This window comes from Dromiciops gliroides, chromosome 6, assembly GCF_019393635.1.
Source record: "Dromiciops gliroides isolate mDroGli1 chromosome 6, mDroGli1.pri, whole genome shotgun sequence".
In the NCBI taxonomy this organism is placed as follows: Eukaryota; Metazoa; Chordata; class Mammalia; order Microbiotheria; family Microbiotheriidae; genus Dromiciops; species Dromiciops gliroides.
The window spans coordinates 7,122,027-7,138,143 of record NC_057866.1 but is presented as its reverse complement, the minus strand read 5'-3'; the positions used below and the strand labels follow the sequence as shown (position 1 = coordinate 7,138,143).

At 47.3% G+C, this 16,117-nt stretch overlaps 1 protein-coding gene across 1 annotated transcript in view; it reads left to right on the top strand.

Annotated features, from left to right (window-relative positions):
* Positions 1 to 16,117, top strand: part of LRP5 (LDL receptor related protein 5) — a 155,702-nt gene that overhangs the window by 43,128 nt on the left and 96,457 nt on the right. Inside the window, exon 2 of the mRNA XM_043972543.1 lies at positions 2,520 to 2,916. Coding sequence (XP_043828478.1) covers positions 2,520 to 2,916 — 397 coding nt within the window. The remainder of the gene's footprint in view (positions 1 to 2,519; positions 2,917 to 16,117) is intronic.

Below are 16,117 nucleotides of genomic sequence, written 5' to 3'. Positions count from 1 at the left end.
ATGGATGAACTGGAGTGGGGAGAGACTTGTAGGCAGACCCAACAGAAGGCTATTGCAATAGCCCCAGTGTGAGGTGATGGGCAGCTGGGGGATCGGTGGATAGAGTACCGGCTCTAGTCAGGAAGACCTGAATTCAAATCCTGCCTCAGATACTTACTAGCTGTGTGACCCTGGGCAAGTCACTTCACCTTGTTTGCCTCGGTTTCTTCTTCTGTAAAATGAGCTGGAGAAGGAAATAGCCAACCACTCCAGTAGCTTAGCCAAGAAAACCCCAGATGGGGTCAGGGTCGGACATGACTGAGGAACAACCGAACAACAAAGAGGTGACGAGGGTCTGTGTCACAGTGATGGCAGTGGTAGGCACATTTCAGAGATCTCGTGAAGTAAAGTCGACAGGCCTGTTGGCAGCAGCAGATTCACCATGCTGGGTGAGTGGGAGTGAGGAATCAAGGATGCTGTTGAATCCATGTGGCCAGGAGGGTGGCAGTTACCAGTATGCTGGCAGAAGGCAGGAAGAGGGTGGATTTATGGAGCAAGACAATGAATGGGATGGGATCTTAGATGAAGGTCCTGACTCCCTGGGACTGCTCCTCCTGTACTCTGGTCCCTGCCCGGAACCCAGAGCCCCTCTGAGGGGGCTGGGGAACCATGAGGTGATCTAGGCCAGGGCTGCTTAAACTTTGTCACTTGCAACCCCTTTTCACCTGAAAACTTTTGACACAAACCGAGGTATATACGTATATAAAGTAGGAAGACATAACCTTTTACTGTTGCCAGATTTTTCAAGACCCCCACATTCATTTATGCTGTTTAAGAAGCTTTGATTTAGGATATTAGGTGGGATCCTGGGGCAGGTGGGGTATAGGGCTTTCCTGCTGGCCCACACTCAGCTGCTGCTTGGATTAGGTTTTACGGACCCTGATGGGCTGATGTTTTGCTCTGAGAAGGGAATTTAGCAATAGAGGGAGGGAGGGAGGAAGTGGGAGGAGTATTGGGAGATGAGTGTAGACAGTTGCTTTTGATAAACCTTTTTTTTTTTTTTTTTTTGGGCATTGGACAGTGAGGGTTAAGTGACTTGCCCAGGGTCACACAGCTAGTTAGTGTCAAGTGTCTGAGGTCAGATTTGAACTCAGGTTGTCCTGAATTCAGGGCCGGTGCTTTATCCACTGCGCCACTTAGCTGCCCCTAAGACAGATGTATTGATTGCCTATCCCAAGGAGGGTGAGATGGGACCCTTCGGATTGGTTGATCACCCAGCCCTTGGGCTCATTTGGGAGATCACTGGTCTAGACCAATTGGTCCCTAAATAAGCATCCCTTGGACAACATGATAATTTTCGGAGATGTGATTCTTTGAAATCTGCATGGGACTTTCCTGTGAGGAAACTGCCTAGCGAGTGGTTTTATCCTCTTGACAAAAATGAAAGTCCTTGCTCTCAGAGAGCTTCTGTTTAGCCAGGGAAGACATGTCCTATATAATTATATAATATGTATATAGAAAACAATCACATATATGCCCTGGCCCTCTCCTTTATGTCACCTCTCAGGCTTCCAGACCAGCAAAGACATGACCCAGGCTTACTCAGGCCTTCGGGAAGATGTGGACAGTTCTGGCTTTGCAGCCAATCGCCTCGTTAGCCAGCTGCAGTCAGTTGCAGAATGTCCATCCCTCTGTCACTCTCCAAAGTACTTGCCTCACACTTCAGCGATTTTACCCAGAAGCCATCGGCCCAGGGAGATGATGCCACAGGGTCTGGCCACAGACAATACCAGAGCACACTGCGGTGGGGCTTCCCATGGGCCAGGCCTCTGTTGCACAGATATGCCAAATATACATGAAACAAATGCCCTGAGAGGCACATCCTACACTGTGCTGTTGAGTTCCTGACAAGTAGCTATCTCACCCACTAAATTGGATACGTCCAGTTGTGGGGAACTCACTACTGCCCCATCCATCCCATCCTATTTTCAAATGGCTCTAATTCTTAGGAAGTCCCTCCCCCCGCCCCCCCCCATCACAATTTAGCACTTAAATCTCCCTCTTCAGCACATCCACCTTGATGCTCCTAGTCCTGCCCTCACAAGGCTAATCTTTTATCCATGTGACAGTCCTTTAAATACTTGAAGACAGCTGTCAATTCCCGTTAGCTGATGAGTGAACACACTATCACACTTGAACTCTTTCTCTTGTCCATTAAAAAAAAGAATTCCTCAGAGATCTAATTGTTAATGGTGGCATAACAGAGAACGGCATTGCATGCTGATGGATGGCATGCTGGAATGGAAAGGAGGAAGTCTTGGATTCAAATTCTGTTGGTGGCACCTTTTAGCTGAGCGACCCTGGTAAAATCACTTCCCATCTCTGGGCCTCAGTTTCCTCCATTGTAAAATGGGGGAATTGATCTTGATGGTCCCCAAATGGATCATCCTTTGTCACCGGGGGTGATAGGGGAGTACAGCCCTGGGGTCATAACCTACCAGGTCTTGTTGATGTTCAACATTTCTGCTTTGCTCTTACAGCCTCCCCGCTCCTGCTCTTCGCCAACCGCCGGGATGTGAGGCTGGTGGATGCTGGAGGAGCGAAGTTGGAATCAAGCATTGTGGTGAGCGGCCTAGAGGATGCAGCTGCTGTGGATTTCCAGTACTCCCAGGGCGTCATTTACTGGACAGATGTGAGCGAAGAAGCCATCAAGCAAACGTACTTTAACCAGTCGGGGAGCGCGGTGCAGAATGTCATCATCTCCGGCCTGGTGTCCCCTGATGGCTTGGCATGTGACTGGATTGGGAAGAAGCTCTACTGGACGGACTCAGAGACCAATCGAATTGAGGTGGCCAATCTTAATGGAACCTCAAGAAAAGTCCTTTTCTGGCAAGATCTGGACCAGCCGAGGGCCATTGCCCTGGACCCTGCTCATGGGTAATTAACACTCCCCTCTTTTTTGTTGTTTTGTTTTTTTGTTTGGTTTGGTTGTTTTTGCAGGGCAATGAGGGTTAAGTGACTTGCCCAGGGTCACACAGCTAGTAAGTGTCAAGTATCTGAGGTTGAATTTGAACTCAGGTCCTCCTGAATCCAGGGCTGGTGCTTTATCCACTGTGCCCCTAGCTGCCCCCAACACTCCCTTCTTCTTACGGCCACAAAGTGGCCAATGGCTCTCGGGTTGAGATGGAAGCAAAAATGAAAGGGGGGCTGAGGAGGAAGAACGTGCTTGGTGCTCCTGGCTCCTGCTGTGTTGTCACAAGGGCCAGAACGTCTCCAGCTGGCTTCTCCAGCCTTGTCTTGTTTCTCAGCCCATTGCACGCTCACACGTGTCAGTTGCTGCCAGCCATGAGCTGGAGCTGGTAAGCGTCTCTGTGCTGTGTAGAATGGATTTGACAAGCTCTTGAAGAGCTTGTATATTTCTTGTAAAAAAAATGGACTTTTATAGTGTTCTCTGTAGAACTGGGCAGATGGAAAATGGGTGGGAATGTTCCTTGTGTTTGGTTCTGGGGTTTCAACCTGGGATTTCATCAATGGTGGGACTTCCTGGTGTGGAAACTCCTTCCACTAAAGTAGGCTGGCGACTCTCCTGGAACTTACTGTTTTCAAGTGTTGCTGGGGTTGGGGTAGGGGGGCATTGAGGTATTAAGGAACTTGCCCAGGGTCACAGCCTTTATGTGTCTGAAATGGGACTCGAACTCTGGTCTTTCTGACCTCATTCAGGTAATACATAAGATCAGAGATTTTAAGTGACTTGTCCATGGTCACACAACTAGTAATACCAATACTAAATATTAAACAATTAAGTATTAAGTAAATAACAATATAAATAATAATTCCCTTGCCTGGATCACACTTCCACTAGCCTCATAACATCCCTGAGAGAGAGAAGTCTCAGAGTCATAGACTTAGAGCTAGAAAGGACTTCAGAAATGGAGAGGCATGGTCATCCCCATTTAAGAGATGGGACAACAGGCTGAGAGAAGTGAAATGACTGGCCCACAGTCATGCAGGCAGGCCATGTCAGAGCTGGTGCGGGGCCCTACTCTGTGGCTAGCAGTACTCCCTGCCCTTACCCTCTTTTCATATGAAGTCAGGGCTTGAATGGGAAAATGAAGAGAAGATGAATTCCTTAGTGAGTCCAGGAGAGCAGTGGAGACTCCCCTGCCTATCTTACCTTCCTGGGAGCTCTCAGGTGGCTCAGTCTCCTCAGCTCCCCAACTCTCTCCCAGGTACAAGTTAGGGGCCAGGTAGCAATGGGAGGCATGGGTTCACAGACCCTGTGTCAACCTTAAAGCTCTTGTGAAACATCTAAGTGGTTCAGTGGATAGAGTGGTGGGCTTAGAGTCAGGAAGACCCGAGTTTAAATCAAGTCCAGCCGTTGACACTTACCAGCTGGGTGATCTTGGACAAGTCACTTAACTTGTTCTGTAAAGTGGGGATAATGATAGCACCTACCTCCCAGCAGTCATGAGGACCCAATGAGTAGTAATTATAAAATGCTTACTTAGCGCAGTGCCTGGCACATAGTAAGTGCTGTATAAATGTTGGCTATTATTAACATTATTAGCTCTAGATAAGCACTTGCTAAGTTGCTAAGCAGGTAGGATGTTGATACCCCACTTTGCAGATGGGAAGCCCAGGTCCTGTTCAGATGAGAATGAGCAGCCCAGGCTGGATGGACTATTACAGTACCTGAGTAGGAGATGCTTGAGGTGAAGCTGTGACATTGGGTACAGTTTGAGTCACCAAATAAACAGTTCTTAAGCACTTACTATGTGCCAGACTCTGACCCAGCTCTACCACTTACCTGTTTTCATCTGGTTCGGCCTGGGTTTTCTCAGCTTTTAGATCAGGGCCTCTAGCTCTGTGGTACCCCTCCTGCGCACATAATTAGAGCCAGTGTAGCAGAGTGGGTAGAGTACTGAGCAAGGCTTGGGTTCAAATCCCGCTCCTAGCAATGAGCAGCCATGTGATCCTGAACAAGTTCTGTCCCCTCTCTGACCCTTTAGTAACTCCCTAGGACTTTCTTCACTGTGATGATAGAGAGAGCTGCAACATAAGGAGATCCCCCCCATGCTGATGATATCACATGTCCCTTGAGGTTGCACAGGGGGCCCGTCTTGGCACTGTGGTGCCAGCCTAAAGGGCTTGGCCCCTTTTGGGGTGATCACCAGGGGTTGTTGGAGATTCCTTCCCTGGATAGTGACTCCATCAGAGTTGGGGTCCCTGAGGAAATAGTTTGATCATCTGGGAGGGAGGATAAAGGCCGAGGGTCCCGTTGATAATGCTTAGTCACGTCCTCTCCAGGGGATAGTGAGGGCTCAGGCCTAAAGCTAGAGGTGACCCTGCCAAGGTCACATGGCTAGTAAGGATCCAGGACTGGGGACTCCATCTGGTCACTGGTGTCACTATGTCAGTGCCTGGGAGGCAGGCTGCTGGAGTCTAGCAACACTAGCAGAATATGCGTTTGGCCTTCCAGGGTGACTACTGTGGAAGGACAAGGCTCACTGGGATGCACGGGTCCCAGTAAACGTGTGTAGTTTATTTTGAAAGCACATCTCCTTTCTGCTCTGCTCTCTGACTGGTGAGCAGGTCTTCCAGACTAGTCTGAGAGCTTCTCAAGTACAAAGACGGGCTCTTCCTTGTCTTTACTCAGCCCTCAGCCTTCCCTAGCGCGTGGCAGGCCTGAGCACTTGTCAAGTGCAGCAGTTATAATGATGCGAGGCAGGGTAGGATAGCAGGGTTTTTACTTTGAGACAACAGGACCTGGATTCAAGTACTTCCTCTGACATGAACTAATTGTGTGACCATGGGCAAGCTACATCTGTGATCTCTTTGGGATACAGACCTAGCCCTGGTACCACTGGGTCAAAGGGTATGAATAGTCCCATAGCCCTTTGGGCATGGTTCCAAATTGCTCTCCAGAATGGTTGGTGTGGGCAAGCTACATCATTTCTTTTCTTTCTTTCTTTTTTTCTTTTTTGGTGAGGCAATTGGGGTTAAGTGACTTGCCCAGGGTCACACAGCTAGTAAATGTTAAGCGTCTGAGGTCAGATTTGAACTCAGGTCCTCCTGACTCCAGGGCTGGTGCTCTATCCACTGTGCCACCTAGCTGCCCCTAGCTACATCATTTCTGATCCTCTGTATCTTCCTGGGATCATCGATTTAAGTCAAGCCAGGCCCCTAGAAGCCACCTGTTCCATTCTCTTTATTTTACAGAGGTTTGAAGAGATTGAGTGCATTCCCCAAGGTCACACAGGCAGGAAGTGACATAGCTTGGATTTAAACCAGGTCCTCAGACACCAGCAGCATCCTTCCTTCCTATTGTCACACACTACTTCCTTAGCTTTCCAGTGAAAATGATGATGATAAACAGACTTTTCAGACATTAACATGTTTGAGCCCCACAGTAATTCTATGAGGTAGGTAATGTTATTACCCCCACTCTCCACCTGAGGAAACTGAGGATCAGAGACTTTAAGTGACTTGCCCAGGGTCAAACGGCTAATAAGAGTTAGAGGTCGATTTTCAGTCTGGACCTTCCTGACCCCAAGTTGAACATTCTATCCATGAAACCATGATAGTACCTATAAAGTGCTTTGCAAACTTTCGTGTTAGGTATGTAATTATTTTTAATGCAGCCCAGGTCTCTCTAGGCTCTCTTTCTCTAGGTTGTGGTTGATGTGCTCACCCCACCTGTGTCAGAATGATTCCTCAAAATAGTAACTATGAGTTGATAACTCCATCCTTTTGGGGTCCTAGAGATGATCCAGGTGTGAGGGAAACATTCATAACATTCAGCACTGTAGCTTCTGAGCACCCACCAGCATACTTCCCATCTATACAGCTCAATCACAATGATACCATGGACTCTTTTTTTTTTTTAATTTTTGCAGGGCAATGAGGGTTAAGTGACTTGCCCAGGGTCACACAGTTAGTTAAGTGTCAAGTGTCTGAGGCTGGATTTGAACTCGGGTACTCCTGAATCCAAGGCCAGTGCTTTATCCACTACGCCACCTAGCTGCCCCCATGGACTCAAACACAAAACATTTACTAAACTAGAAGGCAAAAGCAAGCATTTATACAGTAGAAGGCAAAAATGGGAATAAGAAAAATGTCAACTCTTACACCTCAGTCACACTCCCTCTCCAGTGCACACAATGTCCATGGGGAAAGTGGGCACACACAGTCAAGAGGCACATGGATAGGGAAACATGGCCCTGAAGCAACTAATTACTGGACTTGATCTCTTTAGGGAACTATCTGTACTATTAGTGACTTGCTGTGATATCAGACTGTTGAAGTCAGTCTCTCTCTCTCTCTCTCTCTCTCTCTCTCTCTCTCTCTCTCTCTCTTGCACGGCAATGAGGGTTAAGTGACTTGCCCAGGGTCACACTAAGTCAGTCTCTTTTAACACACAGTCACCCTTGGCAGTACACTGAGTGTTAAGCTTTTTCAGTGATAAGCAGTTCCCTTAAGCCTGAAAACTGCCACTCTCCTCATCTCTGCTCTGGGCCTCTGTGAAATTCCTCCCTCTTGAACAAGCAGCAGGGGATTCTATTTTTTCCATTAAACTCTCAGCAGAGCCATGCCACTGCTCCAGTCAGCACAACTCACAGCAGAGCAAAGTCTGTCTTTCCTTCTCTGTTTCTCCCTCTCAAACCACAGAGGATGATAAAGGGCAGTAGAAACAAACACTTCAGAGGTTTTTTTCTCTCTGACTGTAGATGGTATCAGAGGGTAATGCTGCCTTTCTCGAGCCAATCAGTTATCAGTAAAGCAATACTTCCCATCCACATGACTCCCAGAAAAGAATCTGCAGAGCCTGCCTGTCAGTCCTCTGGGGACCAAGCAGAGCAAATCTAATCTTTTTTCTATGTGATTAGTCTTTCATATATGTAAAGACTGCTAGCATGTCCCCCTTCTTTTCTCCAGGCTCAGTATTCTCAGGTTTTTTCCCCTTAATCGTGGCCTGGCGTGAAAGGTATACATGCCACTCTCATAATCAGAAAATTCCCCAAGCAATGTACCCTCGCTTTGTGTTGTGGGAGATCCACAACCATGGTGTGGGTTTTCTGGGTAGTGTGAGGATTAAAGCAGCCAAACTGCCCGAAATAACCTCTGGACATTAAAATGGGCAAAGGAGAATTTGAGGGCTTCTCCTGAAATCCCAGTACTCCTGGCTATGATTATAGAGTTCGAGGCCTTCTCCTCATGCTTTTTAAATCATACCTGATAGTTTAAAAAGGAACCATTTAATGAGCTTTCTGGAGTCCTCAGGAGCTGGAAATATTTCCCCAGGGAAACCAGTCTTTAGGGCTTCTTTTCATGAAATCTTACACAGGCCAGGAAGTTAGCTACTTAATTAAAAAAAAAAAAACATTTTTATAATTTTTATATCACTTTCCTTTCCAAATGTATCTCAAAACTTTTTTATTTTTTTGCGGGGCAGTGAGGGTTAAGTGATGTAGGGGCCAAATTTAATATGGTGACAGTTAATTGGATGGCTCACCGTAATATTGGGGTTCAGAAAATAATGAGGGACCTCTAGGTCCAAAGTTTCTTCCCCTCCAAACTGCCTTTTTTAGTTATTTCTCCTAGGCCAACAAGAAAGGAGATTAACAGCCTCTTTTCCACAAACAAATCAGGTTTTATTAATGGGAGTAAAATACACAGCAAAAGTGAAATTAAGCCAAAGACAAGGAAATAGGGAAAGAGGAAAATGGATAAGCTGCCTGGCTCTAGCAAAGGCTAACACAATCCCCAAACTTGCTTCCAGCTCAGCTAATTCAAAGAGCCGGATTCGTTTTTTATTAATTTGCCACCTGTGGGGGCCCCCCCCCCATAGTTTCAATAGGAAACAGCTGTGCAGCCTCTCAGCCGTTTACTTTCCGACAGGAAAAGACAAGCTCCCCTCATCGAGCTTTTCCTTTTCTACTTTTACTCTCCCTCCCCTAAAAGAGAGGTCCTTCAAGCTGGATCATAGAGTGGTTCCCCTGCTGACATCAGCAGCATACGTCACTCAGGGCAGGCCAGGTGTGCCCCACACCCAATCATCCCTAGCCTGTTTCCCAAACAGTACTAGATGATTCAGGTGGGACCCCTGGGTGTCTGCCAAATTCCATTATTTTATCACAGTGACTTGCCCAGGGTCACACAGCTAGTAAGTGTCAAGTGTCTAAGGTCAGATTTGAACTCAGGTCCTCCTGAATCCTCTTTCCTCCTCTACCCAGCAGTCATCCTTTGTAGTGAAGATTGAAAAAGAAAGAGGGGGAAAAAGCAGTTCAGCAAAACCAACCAACACATCAACTGCCTGACAGCATATGCACTATTCCATACCCACAGCCCCCCACCTCTGTGGTGGAGAAGGGAGGAGTGAGCATTCTGTCAGCTAAGTTGGTTGTTTATTTGGAGATAGGAAAAGACAAGAGTATAAGGGCTTTGTGGTAGCCACTTAAACATAGGATTCTCACCACTTGAACATCCTGGTGCTGCCTACTACAACGGTGTAATTTTCTGGTTTCTGATGTGAGTAGGGAATACCATTCAGCTCACTATCTCTCAGGGCTTGCTTAGGCCATTCTGGCTCCATTTTGCCTCATTAGGCATTAGAAGGACTGTATGTGTGGTGGGGTAGGGGGAGCAGGGTGGTATTATTGAATGGAAATGAGATGGCTTGAATCAGTTCCTCTATATTTCAGAGTTTTTCTGAGACCAGAATAGCCTAGGGGTGTGTGTTGCTCCAAACCCAGACAAATGAGTGAACATCCTCCAGACCTATATAATCTTTTCCTGTAGAAATAAACAACTTCCAGAACTCTGGCAGCAGCTCCAAATACCCATTGGCGGTAGTTGTATCCTGCCCAGAAGCCCTTCTCTGCGTGTATTTATCTTTGGGCAATATCACTTTTAAGTCTAATCCTTTTACATTTGCATGGTGTGTCGCTGCCCTTTAAATTTTGATGAAGGACTTTTCTTTTCAAGCTGTTTGGGGTTAATTTTTAAAACATGAGTCATGCACTTCTGAAGTCTGATGTCTCAAAGGTTGCCTTTGCAGTGTTGATGAATGATTTGTACCTCTGAGGTTTGAGAAATTGTATCTGGTCTTACTTGTCGGTAACTTCAATCCCCATAGCTCTGGCACCATGGGGGAAGGAGCCTTTGACTTCAAATCCTGGTGCTCTTTTTGAATTGTTTCTTCTCTTTGAAAGGGAGATGTTGAGATTTTAGGGATAATTGAAATGCTTGGGAAAATGTTTGATTCTCCCCTCTCTATTTAATTGTTTCTAAAATCATCTGATCATGTATTCAAATCATGTTAGGAGCAGGGTTGGGGCAGTGAAAAAGACACGGGATTTGGGGTCAGAGGCAGGACCTGGGTTTGAATACTGGTCGTCCTCTATGACCTTTGTAATTTTGGACAAGTCTCTTCCTTTTCTCTGGGTTGCAATTTTCTCAACTGAAAAATGAAGGGGTAGGGCCAGATGGCTTCTGAGGGCCTTCCGACTCTCGATGGATGATCCCAGGATCTGGATTTGGTCAAGTCTGCTGAATATCCAGTTGGGTCCAAGGCCATTTTCCCTGTCTTAGGAGGTAGCCTCTCTGTGGCTTTGCTGAGGTGGATGCAATAAATTACATGTAATAAGAAATTCTACATGAATAGATCTGATAGGTCTCACCATTTGTTGAAGGGAATTGTCATTGATTTGTTGATTGAATTAAGCACAGTTAAGCTGTCCAAAGCACACCGCCTCTCCCCCCCCCCCCCAGGAATCCTTGTAGGGGAAGGGAGAGGGACTATTGTCCTTCTTATTTTAGTAGATGGGAAACTGAGGCTCAGAGAGGTCTTGGGCAAATCATTGAGCCACCCTGTGCTTCAGTTTCTTCATTTGTATAATGAAGAGTCAGAATTTAAAATCCTCTCAGGTCCCTTCCATGTTTAAATTGATGATCTTAGGAGGTTATTGAGGCTAAGAGCAGTGACTCAACCATGGTCACACAGCCAATATTTATCAGAGTTGGGACTTGAACCCACGTCTTGCTCCCTCAATCTCTCCTTCCCTCCTCCCCAATCCCAGAATGTCAGAGCTGAAAAGAACCTCAGGAACCTTGAAATCCGACCTCTTTCTGGCTAAGAATTCCTCCAACAAACCCTGAATAAGTAGCTGTCTTTTAGCGTTGGGGAGATGAGGAACTCCCTGAGACTCCTGTCCCCTCAGGGCTAGCTCTGCTTCTGGAGGTTTTCCCTACATCCTGCTGAAAACCACCTATGTACAGATACCTCCCCTTGTTCCCTGTTCCTTGTTCTGCTCTCTGGGGCCAAGCAGAGCCAAGCTAACCATCTGCCCCTCCCATTATCCAGGGGTCTGGGAAAATCTTTGGTTGTGCTTCATGATTTGGTTTTCACGCGTTAATGACTGGCTTGTTGACAGTTGGCACAGTTAGGGCTCGGGTTCTCCACCCGCCCCCAGTCACCTGCCCTCTGCCCCTTGCGTCACTTCTGTCCTTTCTCTCTGAAATGTGGCTGGAACTTGTCAGAGTTTTTTGCCCACAAAAATCCCATTCATGGCGACTTTCTTTAGGGAGCCTGAGAAAAGAGAACTGGGACAGGGCATTGGTGTTTGCAGAGTGCTTTGCAAAGATTGTCTCATCTGAGCCACACAACAGCCTTGTGTACTAGGTACTACTTACAGATGAGGAAACTGAGGCAGGCAGAGAGTGACTGTCCTAGCATCACATGGCTAGTGAGTATCTGAGGCAGGATTTGAACTCAGGTCTTTTCCGGACTCCAAACTGATTTCTCCACCCAGCTACCCAAAAGATCCTTTCCCCCCTGGCATTTGGCAGGTAGTCACAGCATTTAACCAGCTCCTACATGAGAGATTAGCCTTGCCTCCGTGGGCACCACCCATCCTGACCTGCAGATCTCAGCCCTCCCCCCTCCCTTGCCTGCCACTCCCATCATGTGACCTTCTCAACCCACCACCATGAGGACCTACAGGACTTACTTGCTGGCCAGGGACATTTGGGACTGGGGCAGACGTCTGTCCCATCACAGCCCCTGCCCCAACCTCCTAACAGGGACTATAGAGAAGAGAAGGGGGCAGGATGGGAGAGCACATATCTTCCCCCTCCTCTTCTCTCTCCATGGCACATCACCATCATCCTGCTAGGTGGCTAAGTCACCCTCCATTCTTCTCTCCTCATCCCCCCATAGGCCGATTCTCAGTCTACTTGTTAGAAAATCTTGTGGATTCTTTCCTCTAGCCTCTCTAGAATTCACCCCTTCTTTTGGGCTTAGAGGCAGTTTTTTTTATTTTGGGTTTTTTTTTTTTTTTGGTGGGGCAATGGGGGTTAAGTGACTTGCCCAGGGTCACACAGCTAGTAAGTGTCAAGTGTCTGAGGATGGATTTGAACTCAGGTCCTCCTGAATCCAGGGCCTGTGCTTTATCCACTGCGCCCCCTAGCTGCCCCTTCCTTAGAGGCAGTTATGTGGCTAGATGAGGATCCGGAAGAGCAGAATTCAGACCCTACCTCCTCCACTTACTGGGGTTGACTTGGGCCAGATCACTTGGCCTTTGTTTGCCTCAGTTTCCTCATCCGTGAAAGAAGCTGGTGCTAATAATAGCACTCAGGGTTGTTGTAAGAATAAAATGAGAGAATATTTGTAAAGTGTTTGGCAAACCTTGAAGTGCTGTGTAAATGTGGTTGTTGGGGTTGTGGCTGAGGCAGGAGGGAGGTGCTGAAGCAACCCCCAGGGAATGTTAAAGGTGACTAGGCCTGCCTTGGGTGACACCACCTCAAGGGCTGTGAGCCTTCCCAGGATCCCTCGACTTGTAAAGGCCTGGCACCATCCTCATGTCGTCTTGACTGATCTGTGAACATCTTGTTCCTTCCCAGAGGAATATCAGTTTCTTACAGGCACATGAGGCCGGGCTCATAGTAGGCTCTTCATTGTGGCTCTCTGTCCTGCAGTCTTGGGAGAGAGCAGTGTTAGAGAAGCCAAGGTTAGAGAGAGTTGGGATTCAGACGTGGCCCCCTCCTCCAGGGGGGCTTCCATGGTCTTCCTCCCCACGCCTGCCATACTGACGATGCCCTTCCCTATCAGGGCTCCCAGAGCCTCTTTTCCACTGCTCATGTTCCTTTGACTTGTCATCCTAGTCTGTGTTTCAGCCAACATTTGGGTCTGATCCCCCCACAGCCTGGGAACTCAGGGAGGGAAGGGGCCGGGTCTCAGCTAACGGTAGCCTCTCCCCCTTGTGCCTGGCCCAGTGCTTTGTACTTAGTAGGCATTTAATAAATCTCAGTTCCTCTTTCCAGAAGCTGGGCCAGCTGTCCACAGAGCGGAGCTTCTCTCTGGGTCGCTGGGACAGGGCAGGGGCAGGGAGGCTTCCTTCTCACCCATGACCCAAAGACTCCCAAGAACTCATAAAAAGAGGCAAGTGGTCTTGTGCCATTAAGCCTTTCTCTCTCTCTCTCTCTCTCTCTCTCTCTCTCTCTCTCTCTCTCTCTCTCTCTCTCTCTCTCTCTCACACACACACACACACACACACACAGAGAACTTTCCGAACCTCCTGCCAAAGCAAATACCTTAGAGCCTCCTCACTGTGATGTTCTCCCGTTGCTTCCCAGCTTCAGATGAGGCTGTCCCTGGGGCAGCAGGAGATCCCAGGGCAGAGAGCCTCTCTTCCTGGTCCCTTCTGGTCCCCTTCACTCTGCCCGCTTTCACCCCAGCCCTGGATGGGGGTCGATCTGGATCGGTAAGATGAAACATTTGTGCAGGAGGGCCCCAGTGACAATGAGAACATGCCCTGATTTCAGGAAATCTCCTCCTGACCCATGTTGGGTTTCCTCTCATTGGCAATTTCCTTCCCTCCCGAGTGCTCGCCGCTGCTGTGGGAGTGCAGGGGGAGGGGAGGGATCATAGAGATGGAATTCGCTTAGAGATCATCTCGTCCAGTCTTCCCATTTTACAGATGAGGATACGAGGCCCAGAAGTGATGTGACTTGTCCAGGGAAGGGGGGAAGAAGAGGAGGGAGGGAGAAAGGCTCACATCGAACTACTGATGCTTCTACCATGGGACTCCCTGTGTCTTGCTCCGTGAATTATATAGCCTGTTGTCCATTAGCAAATATTTGCTGAACCCAGTGGGTGCTCAGAGCTATATAGAAGACATATGCAGCATAATCCCTGCCTTCCTGGAGCTTAGAGTCTCATTGGGCATTGGGGAAAGAGTAAATGGTGAGTGGTGAAAACTGTCAGTGGGCCCCGAGCTCTGGGGAGGTAGCCAACCCTCTGGCCTGAGAAGGGCTCTGGGAAGGCTTGGAGGAGAAAAGGAGGGGCTCACTGGGACCATAAGATCAAATCCTTAGAACTGGAAGGGACCTTTTGTTGTTGTCTGACTCTTTGTGACCCCATTGGGGTTGCTTTGTTTTGTAAAGATTGTGGAGTGGTTTGCCATTTCCTTCTCCAGCTTCTTTTACAGATGAGGAAACTGAGGCAAAGAGGATAAAGTGACTTGCCCAGAGTCACCCACTCGGGAAGTGTCTGAGTGTTTGGATTTGACTGTAGGCCTAGCACTCTATCCACTGTACTGCCTAGCTGCCCCAGAAGGGACCTTAGTAACCATTGAATCCAACTTCTTTCATTTCATTTCATTTCATTTCATTTATTTATTTATTATTATTTTTGGGTGAGGCAATTGGGGTTAAGTGACTTGCTCAGGGTCACACAGCTAGTAAGTGTCAAATGTCTGAGGGCCGGATTTGAACTCAGGTCCTCCTGAATCTAGGGCCGGTGCTCTATCCACTGCCACCTAGCTGCCCCCATTTCATTTATTTTTTAAATTAAGCTTTATTGGGGCAGCTAGATGGCACAGTGGATAGAGCACTGGCCCTGGAGTCAGGAGTACCTGAGTTCAAATCCGGCCTCAGACACTTAATACTTACTAGCTGTGTGACCCTAGGCAAGTCACTTAACCCCAATTGCCTCTCTAAAAACAAACAAACAAACAAACAAAAATAAATTAAGCTTTATTGATCCATTTTGTATTTACATTCCGGTCCTTTCTGAAAATACACCTCCTTCCATTTCTCCAGAGTAGCCCTTCCCATTATTGATGGAAAACAGTTTAGCAAAACCACATGATGGGAAGAGAGCCACTGGCCACCAGGAATCCCCTACCTCACTACAAGAGGAGGAAGGTGTATAGACTCTGTTGTCTGTTCTCTGGGATCATTCATTGTGGGCTTTTTGCCAGTCAGAGTGTGGCTCCTTTTTTTTTTTTTTTTTTTTTTTGGTGAGGCAATTGGGGTTAAGTGACTTGCCCAGGGTCACACAGCTAGTAAGTATCTGAGGCCGGATTTGAACTCAGGTACTCCTGAATCCAGGGCCAGTGCTTATCCACTGTGCCATCTAGCTGCCTCTGTGTGGCTCCTTTTTTCTGCACTTACATTATTGCAGTGATTGTGTCCTTTTTTTTTTTCTTGGCTCTACTTATTTCTCTCTGCATCAGTCCATGAAGTTCTTTCCATGATTCTCCGATTTTCTTATAGTCATCCTCCCTTAATTTTACATGTAAAGAGGCTCAGAGATATTAAGGCCCATGCTCCATCATTCTTTCTGCTGACTAGTATTGTGCTCGATACAGCAGAAATATTGAGGGTTTGTCTCCAGATTGCCTAATAAAGCAAATATCTCAATAAAGCCAGTCACATGAATTTTCTGATTTCCCAGTGAATATAAAAGTTATGTTGACACTATACTGTAGTCTACTCAGTGTGCTATAGCATTATGTATTAAAAAAGACACACCAGGCGCAGCTAGGTGGCACAAAGGATAAAGCACTGGCCCTGGATTCAGGAGGACCTGAGTTCAAATCCGGCCTCAGACACATGACACTTACTAGCTGTGTGACCCTGGGCAAGTCACTTAACTCTCATTGCACATAAAAAAAAAAAAAGACACACCAATGTCCATACCTTAATTTAAAGACTTGATTGCTAAAAAAAAAAAATGCTAAGCATCTTCTGAGCCTTGAGTGAGTCATGATCTTTTTGTTGATGGAGGCTCTTGCCTGGATGGTGAGGCTGCTGACTGATCAGGGCGTTGGTTGCTGAAGGTTGAGGTGACGGTGAC